The sequence below is a fragment of the Orycteropus afer genome, unplaced genomic scaffold, assembly GCF_000298275.1.
Source record: "Orycteropus afer afer isolate SDZICR_OR568_19922 unplaced genomic scaffold, OryAfe1.0 scaffold00918, whole genome shotgun sequence".
In the NCBI taxonomy this organism is placed as follows: Eukaryota; Metazoa; Chordata; class Mammalia; order Tubulidentata; family Orycteropodidae; genus Orycteropus; species Orycteropus afer.
The window spans coordinates 102146-111702 of NW_006922505.1; the positions used below are offsets into that span (position 1 = coordinate 102146).

At 42.6% G+C, this 9557-nt stretch overlaps 1 protein-coding gene across 1 annotated transcript in view; it reads right to left on the minus strand.

Moving 5' to 3' along the window:
• Positions 1-638: 638 nt before the first annotated feature.
• GNPTAB (N-acetylglucosamine-1-phosphate transferase subunits alpha and beta) overlaps positions 639-9557 on the minus strand; it is a 112321-nt gene continuing 103402 nt past the window's right edge. The window contains exons 20-21 of the mRNA XM_007958305.2: positions 3811-3901; positions 639-716 (exon numbers count right to left, since the gene is read on the minus strand). Of these exons, the coding sequence (XP_007956496.1) occupies positions 639-716; positions 3811-3901 (169 nt within the window). The remainder of the gene's footprint in view (positions 717-3810; positions 3902-9557) is intronic.

The window sequence follows — 9557 nt, forward strand, 5'->3', positions numbered from 1 at the left end:
ATTGAGTTCCTCAGTAGTTGGACACCATTTACAATCTTATACATTAATAAAAAAATCCTTAATTTAGATGCTGCTAATAAAAGGTGCTATTACTGCATTTTTTAAATAACATCTATAAAAACATGTTTAGACATCTCAAGTCATTATTCTCAGAATCAAAAATAACTAATTAACTTAGTAGATACTTATTTTAAAAATGGGAAATAGAAAAAGGAGGGAAAAATGGCAAAAGCATAGCCAACGACTTTGGAATGCAAAGGCTGGGGCCCCTCAGCAACTGCCCCCACGCTGACCTGTACTTTTCATATCCAAGTGAGCTTGCAATGGCTGCTACGGGAAACCAGCAGCTGCCTCTCATCAATGAGCTTCTTTATAAAAAGGATGACAAGTCTATGAGAAAACGCTTTTTTAAAAGTACAACCAGTTCAGAGTTGCTGAGCACACGTTTTTAAGGTGCTGGTTGAACAATCCCTGGCCAATGGGCCACCGTCAGGCCACAGAACAAGTACTGTCCTGGGCATCTTCCCTTCCTCGGGCCAAGCTGGCCAAGCTGCGCATCATGAAGACGTACATCCTTGTGGCTCCACATTTTAAAATGCTCAGTAAACACTGAGGTAGGTGATATTCAAAAAGATCTTCTACACCCTGATTCGATCAGGACTAGCTTCTTTGAGTAGCCGCCTTCTGGGAAATATCTTCCGCTTAAGTGCAATTAACTAAATGATGAAAGATAGGAAATAAATGTTAATTCTCCATGTGGACAAAACAGTATGCTGAATTTTCTTTCTGAGAGCCATATGGCCTCATGTATTTCCACAGACATGTATGTTAAAAAAAAAAAAGGCAGACAAACTAGTTCCCATCCATTCCTGCTCCTGAACAAAACCAACCACTAACTCTGCCTGGCTTTGGAGGGTCATTACACTTAGCTATGTAACCACGAGAGACCCAAAACAATCAAATTTTTTTGTCCCAAGCTTCATTTCTTCTAAGACTTACAGTTGGGGTTTTGACACTGTCATTACCATGCATGTTTATTTTCAGGGAGATGTGTGTTGGCCAAGCCTTTCTACTGAAAGGAAACTAAATGCTATTTAGCTATTAAGACACATCTGTGGGTCTGAAAATGACTATGTAACACAGGAGCTAGGAGCTCTGGTGGCATAACGCTAAGGCATCTGACTGCTAATCAGAAGGCTGGAGGTTCAAACCCACCAGCCACTCTTCAGGAGGAAGACTGGGCAATCTACTTCCATAGAGATACCACCTCAGAAACCAAGGAGGGGTTGCTATGAGTTGGAACCGACTTGACGGCACTGAGTTTGGTTTGGTTTGATGTAAAACAGGATTTTTTTATTGTGATTTGGGTGCAGATTTACAGAGCAGATTCACTTTCCATACAGTAGTTTACATACACTTTGTCTCATGACACTGACCACAGTTTACCACAATGCAACAGCTCCCCTCTCACTTCCTCCCCATAGTTACCCCTTCCCAGTATCCATCCCTCCATACACTCCTGCTCCCTGAGCTGTCTCCCAGGATTTTTTTTTTAAACACTATGTTTAACATCCTCTCCATATTCTGTTCTATACTTAACTGTAGCAGTGATCATTTGAAAACATAGGTGATATCTGACATATGGAATGCATTATGATGCAAAAGTTCATTTCTAAATTAGCAGCTCAGAATTTGGATACTTTTTTCTCTCATAGAAAACAGGGCTTCCAACAAGTTTGTTACAGCTCAATCCTCAGGCTGAGAATTTGCATTTCCACCCAGATACACTGATTCAGAATCTACATTTTAATAAAATCCCCAGGTGGAGAGACCTCAGGTGAGCATAGGTGAAAGACCCTCTTGGTTTCTCCCTTATTAGCTGCTCCCCTCTCCTCTCTCTTTAATAAACTTTGGTTTCTGGGGAGAAAATAAATAAGTAAAATCCCCACGTGATTCTAATGTATACATAAGATCTGTAAGAATCTATACGGGTTCCGAGCAAGTGGGAGGAGAGTTGTTGCTTTATGGGAGATTACAGTCAATGTCAGGAGACAAAGTATATGTGAACTGCTGCATGGAAGATGAATTTGCTCTGTAAACTGTCACCCAAATCACAATTAAAAAAAAAAAAAAAAACAACAATCTGTAAGACTCTTTAAGAACCATCTAGACATCTTGTTACAATGTAGGTTCTAATTCAGTATACCTGGGGTAGAAATGCAAATTCTCTTCATGGGGACCGAATTGGAATGAACTGGTTCAAAGCCCTGAGAGTCTACCCACGATACATCTGAAACAGAAAAACTCACCACCATTTTAATAAAGTTTCAATGATGGGGGTGGGGTGGGGAAGGAATGTGTTCTTTATGGTTTCAGTTTGGGGTTGCTATTATTTACCTTGCTTCCCTCTCTCATTGGTGTAGGACTGGCTACTCCTTCCTCCAGAGGGAAAAGCAGGGCTTTGTCCAAGCGTAAGCTACAATGATTTGCATGATGAGCTAGGATCTGGGGGCAGGGGGACAGGCCGTGCTGAGTGGCCTGGAGTGATGGGTGAGGGTGATGGGTGCGGCATGAGTTGGGAGTCTGACTGGAGAAGGTAAAAAGCAGAGTACAGGAGAGAAGAGGAAACGAGATCTTCCTTTCTCCCTGCTACCGACCCCTGGCTCCCTGTTCTCAGCTGGTATAAATGACAGGGATATTCCCTTTCCACTGCCACCGGCTGGTCCTTTGAGCCAGAGTCCCTCTCCATTCCAGGCCAGCCTACAGCAGACTCGCAGGTTCCTCAGTGGACCCCTGTTTTAAAAGCCAGCACACACTCTCAAAGACTTTTCCCCCCTAAGAGTTTTACCTACTGGGAAGAATGGCAAAAAAAAAAACATCACAAATAGGATTTCTATTCCTTGGGAAACAGAGGAAGGCTAAGATGCAGTCCTGCTTGCCCACCCAGTCTCCATTTCCTCCCCTCCACTGTGGAAAGCTTTTTCCTAAAGCTCTCAGTACCTGACCCTCCTCCTCCATGGTGTAAGCTGTCTGACTCCCCCGAGTCACAGATGGAAAAGCCCCACTCAATGTACATCTTGAGTGGGGGCCCAGGAGAGGCTCAGGCCCTAAGTCAGGTCAGCCCAGGCCCTCGTTCCTTTCCTCCTTTAATCCTTTTTCCTTCGGAGCATTTTATTCCTGCAGTCACTAAGGGATTCTCTTATCTCTTTCTTTTTACCTCACAAATCTTCCTCTGACCAACTCAAGCCTTCTCCCTGCTCATGGGCCTTCATCTTTAGAAGGCCGTATGTGGTGGAGGAAATGGGGAGAGCAGGAGGCTAGACATCTGACAGCCGAGAGAAGCAGAGAGCATCCCCAGTAATTCCCAGGAAAGGAGACAGGGAAACTGCTGTGTGCATCACATGCCATGTCCACAGAATGGTGTAAGATCGGAGGACAAAACACTGCAGTCATTTTTGGAAAGAAAGAAAATGGGAGATGCATAAAAAATTGTCATCAGATGAGGATTTTAAGTGGGTTCTTGGTGAAAAATACTTAGACCTTTTTTGTTTTAGCTTGAGACTTGTAAATTATCATGGAGTTCCAGGTAAAAAGAATACTGGTATTAGATTTAGAAGACAAATGACTAAAAGGCTGTTATGATTGCTGCCTGAATATTATAAAATATCCTCCAAATATTGACATATACGATATAAAGCAACAGGAAAAATTCAAACTCCTGGTTATAAATTTATACCATTTTCTAAAATAATCAGATATAAAAGTATCAAGAAATACATTTAAGGCCCACATAAAATATCTAAAACTTACCTGTTCAGCAAAAAAAGAGAATACAGTAAATATAATCAATGTTGCCAGGACAAAATGGGTCCAAAACTTCAATTTATCCCGATATGCCCTCCTGTTCAGAGAGAGAAAAGAGCAAACATGTACCCCCCTGCGTATGGTTTCACGGTCATTAGTGACAGTCATTCATATACTAGTTTTGCAAAAAATAACATTATGAAAAACAAAAATATTGTTTAGAGGCAATTCTAAAATGTTAATACAATATATATTTCCACCATCAACTCAGATTTTTCATTATATCACAATAAATTTTATACTCTCATTAGTGAAAGTTATCCAGGGAACAGAGAGGACCACAAAAGAAAATTACTGCTAGCATTTAGGCAAAACCACTCTTCCACTCATTTTTATTTATTCACTCATATTTATTCATTCACTCAGTCACCCAATAAACATTGTGGATACAGAGAGAAGAACAAGATAACGTCTTTGTGCTCATGGTATTTACAAACCTGGGGAGTCCCTGCCATGCGGACAGCAACCATCAGACAAGATGGGCAGATACATATTACAAACAGCAAAGTCTTAGGGAAAAACGTGGAGAAATGAGGAAAGCCCCAGAGAGACAGTCACAATTCATGCAAGCCTTGAAGAGGAGAGAGAAATCACTTGGCGGAGGAAGGGAATGAGCAGTAGCAGAGAGTCAGAGTCCAAGGGGAGCCCTGCAAGGCTGAATCAAGTTTAGTACGTGGGCCACATGTGAGCGCTAAGTCATGGAAGGGCGGGAGAGCAGGAGTTGCGGTTGCTCTAGAAAACCAAGCAATGGGTTTTCTACTCTAGTGAGGAAGGGGGTAAATGGCAGAGTTGGGGTGGCACAACTGGGAAAAAAAATGGTAGCCACTGGTGAGAACAATGAAGAACAAAACTCAAAATAAAAAAAGACCAGGTTTAGTGGTCTGATGGAGCCGGGTGAGACCACTGAGACTATGGCCCCTAGTTACCCTTTAGGTCTGGAACTGAACTTATTCCTGTGGTTTCCAGCCAAACAATGGAAAGGCCTATGGGGTAAACATTTACATCAAGTAGAAACACTCCTTAGAAAGATCAATCATGGCAGAACACAAGGGCAGTATTTGCACAGGGAGGCAGCTCAGGGGGCAAGAATGCACAGAAAAGAAGGACACAGGGAAGAGGTAACTAATTGCAGGGGGGAAGTGGGAAGAGAGCTGTTAAAGACTGTGGGGAATCGCAGTCAATGTCATATAACAAAATATGTGTGAATTGCTCTATGGAAAATAAATTTGCTCTGTAAACTTTCACCCTACTCACAATTAAAAAAAAAAAAAAAATTGGCCATTAGAAGGATGGATGGAGAAGTGAGTCCAGCTAGTCCCCAAGTATGAGGAAAGAATGCTGGTCTGGACTAGGGGAGCGAGACTGAAAACAAGCAACAGATATATGCCGAGAGTAGAATCCACTGAGTTTGGAGGCTATAGGACAGTGGGGGAAAAGAAAGGTGGTATATCACAGTGTCCTCATCTATAATTTGGAAATAATGCGTAATTTGTTATAGAGATTAAAAAATGCTTAGCATGAGGCCTGGAAGATATGTAATAACAAGCAAATTCAGACCTCTGTGGTGAGTTCCAGATTGTCATTTACAACTGTTTGTTGTGGATACCTCGACCTCAAATCACATGTTCCAAATCATATGCATATTCTCCCACACATTGTCCTCCTGCATTTACTAACTCTGTTCACATGACCACAACCAGCTCAGTTGGCTCTGTTGTCTAAAGCATCATCCGGAGCCTATGTGCAATTTAAAGAGCTAGTGAGCCACAAGCTACTACAGCACTGCTAATGTGATGGCCCAGCAATCACAGAATCATAAAAACTGGAGGTGAACTGAGTTTCCCTCAGCCATGCATCCACTGAGCACCTACTATGTGCCAGGCAGGCACTGTGGACTCACAGTCTACTAAGAAAGACAAACAACCTTTAACACTACTGTACAGGGCAGGAAATAAGGAAAGAACAGAGTTCCATAGAACAGGAAGAAAGCTAATTTAGGAAACCAGGAAAAGACAACAGGGGACTCAAGAATGTAGTGTAGTGAGTCAAGAGAAAAGGGAAAGTTTCTAGAAAGTAGGATGGGGCTGCTAGGTCAGCAAGGGGAAAAGATTCTCTAGGAACTGGAGGCAGGGAGACAATTAATAGAAATAGTCAAGATGGGAACCAAGGATACAGCCCAGAGAATAAAGAGAAAGCAGAGATTTAAGAGAGGAAACTGGTAGAGCTTGGCAACTAGAACTCCTTGGTACCTTGGAGTTGGGTAAATGGCATGATTAGCATGTACACTGCTGATATCCATATGTTTTCATTTTTATAAGGAAAGTACTACTGAATCCAGAACATTCTATGCCCAATTCATCTTATTTGCACAACACAGAAATCAAAGTCCTCTCAAACTACTCCTGTGCAATTGGGCCCTTAAAGGTAAATGGAACCACAAACTGTATTTGGGGGAGATAATACTTGAAACATCTAAGGATGATTTTCCCCTTTGCTAAAGGAAAGTAAAGATGTCGAGAAGCTTTTCCTTGCTATTTCTGAAAGACAAAAAATGTTATCCCTTGGAGGACATTATGCTGAGTGAAATAAGTCAGTCACAAAAGGACAAATATTGTATTAGTCCGTTATTGTAAAAGTTAAGGAAAGGTTTATATGTTGGAGGACATTTTCTTTGTTGGTTACCAGGGGTGGGAGAGGAGGGGAGGGAACACTGTTAGATAGATAGAGATAAATATTGATTTGGGTGAAGAGAAGGGCAATGTACTAAATGTGAGTGACCAATATGGCAGCATTGAGGATGAGAAAGACATAGAGAGGTACATGGGCAGTACAGACAACAAATATGAACCCTTTTGCATATACAGTACTGAGTTGTCAGTGAAAGCAAACATGGGTATATGGACGGATAGATAGGTGAACAAGCTAAACAATTAGGTATGTCTAAATGGGGAGTGTATCCAAGATCATATATAGGGTTGGCAGACAATGGGCCTATAAGTTCATGGGAATGATCAGAATTCCCAGGTGTGTATAGTAGAGCTGACAAGGGGCAAGGTTATGGTCATTGCTTGGTCACAGCCAGCTACCCAGAGCGACCATGTAGTTGATCCTGCGGGCTTGGGACCATAGTCACAGGGGACATCAAGCTCAATTGGCATAACATACTATACAAAACACTGTTCCACCTCCTACTTTGGCGAGTAGTGACTGGGATCTCAAAAGCTAGCAAGCTGCCATCTAGATGCAACAATGGGTCTTTCCTCGTCAAGAAGAAAGAAGAAAACCAAAATTAATGGAAACAATCAGTCCTAGCGACTGGTACACCATCTGATCTGCAACCTATACAACTATGAGACCAGAAGAACTAGATGGTGCCCAGCTACCACTGTCATCCACATGGAAGGGATGTAGGAGTTCCTGCATAGAGAGGGAGAACAATGTGGAACAAAACTCAAAATCATTTGGAGGCAAAAAAAAAAAAAAAGAAGGTGAGGACCAGGTTTGCTGGTCCAATACAGCCTGGTGGAACCACTGAGACTATGGCCCCTAGCTGCCCTGCAGGTCTGGAATTGAACCCACACCTGTGGTTTCCAGCCAAACAAAATACAGGCATGTGAGTTAAACATTTACCTCAAGTAGACACACGCCCTGGAGAGAACAATCATGGGAGAAGGAAGGGCTGCTTAGGCACAGGGAGACAGCTCAGGGTGCAGAAGAGTATGGAGGGATGGACACTGGGAAGAGGTAACTATGGGGAGGAAGTGGGAGGGGAGCTGTTGCATTGTAAATTTTGGTCAATGACATGAGACAAAGTATATGTGAACTGCTGTATGAAAAGTGAATTTACTCTGTAAATCTTCACCCAAATCAAAATAAAATTAAAAAAAAAAAATGTTATCCCTACCTCTATGTCTTCCCTTGTCCTCATCCTTTCCAACTCTGAAATAATTTCTGTGTAATGCTATGGTGTATAAATTACTTAGTGTGGCTTTTCTACCCATAAGTCTTTGTAAACTCCAAGGTGGGATTTTCTATGAGCAACTGAGGAGCTCCTGATTGCTGAAGTTGTCCACCTGGAGTATTTCTGTTGGGAGTGGCACAAAACAATGTTCTGGGAGGTGCCCACTCTCTCTCAGGTGCTTAGAGTTCTGATGCTATGATTGGCTAGTTTGACCACCCTGCCGGGCTCAAAAGGAGGCCTCCTAGAGGCAGAACTCTCACTCTGACTGCTGGTTGAGGAAGACATGCTGCCAAAAGAGACACGCGCCCCTGAAAGAGACACATGCTGCTGGGAAAGAGACGCAAGAGACATGCATTGCTGAGTGAGACATCGAGGGACAGCACTGCTGGGAAAGAAACTGAGAGACTGTTTGTTGAGGGACAGTGGGCTTGGAGAGAGACTGAGCATTCTTCCTGAACTTGAGTGGTAGCCTGGTGCTTCCTAATAAACGCGATAATCCGTGAGTTCTGTGTGGCCACTGCAGCGAATTATCGAACCCAGAGGAGAGGTGGTGGGTGTTTTGGGAGGAACGGTTGGTGAAAGGGCTGGAGGGAGGCAGCATGTCTGGCCTGGCAGGAATAGGCCTTGCACTATTGATGGTGATTCTGCCTTCCTCTTGTGGGATTAGAGAAGGTCAGAACATGTGGCCTCCTTGCCATTTTAGCAAATACTTAACCAGATGCTAATCCTTCATTCATTGTCTATAAAGGTTTCTAGGTGGTTTTAAAGGCCAAACTGACGATCTGGTTGTCAGAGCTCTGAATAAAATGGTTCCCACTTTGTGTCCAAGCTTATCCTCCACTATTTCAGTGAGCGGGGCTAGTCCCTAAAACCTCCTGAACACTCTACCTCCAAACCTCTGTGGCATGCTGCCTTAACATTTTCTGAAAGTTCCTTCAGAATTTACTCAAATTTTTCCAGAAGCCAAAGCTTGTATCACAGCTAATATGTTACCCCAACAATCAAAGGATCTTATAATTGCTGGAGGTCACCAGAGCTTCCCTCAGTACCCATCCACTGAGCATCTACTACCTTGACTGTCAGCTCAGCCCACACTGACTCTTCACACCTACCTCTCATTTTGCAAGGAACAACATGCTCCTATCAATTGGTGTTCCTCTTCACCCATACAATGGTTACAAACAGTTGAATAAATGATTAAAGTTTCCATTAAATTGAAAGAAAGGAGCCCTGGTGGCATAGCAGTTAAAAGCTTGGCTGCTAACTGAAAGGCTGGTGGTTCAAACAGCCCAGCAGCTCTGGGGAAGAAGATGTGGCAGTCTGCTTCTGTAAAGATTACAACCTTAGAGGACTTCCGGTAACACAGAGGAATAGGAAGACAAGTGACACAGACCCTCTTCAATAAAGAAAAGAAAAACCAATTCACAGAGATACAGAAGATAATCCTGGAGACCCGAACTTTGAAAGGAACTATACAGAAGTAGATTAGGCCCCAAATAGTGGAAAAACATGAAGAAAAACAGTGAGTACAGAGACAGTTGGAACTGCTGACTGTCAGCTACTCTGACAGGACCAACAGCCTGAATATTTCCAAGTGGTATTGGGACTTAAGAATTGACCTTAAATAGACTATCAAGCATAATTCAAAATGCACCAACAGCAGAAGAGAAGCCAGATGATTGGGACCTTCTAAAAATTAAATTTTTATGTGCTTCCAAAGACTTCTCCAAAA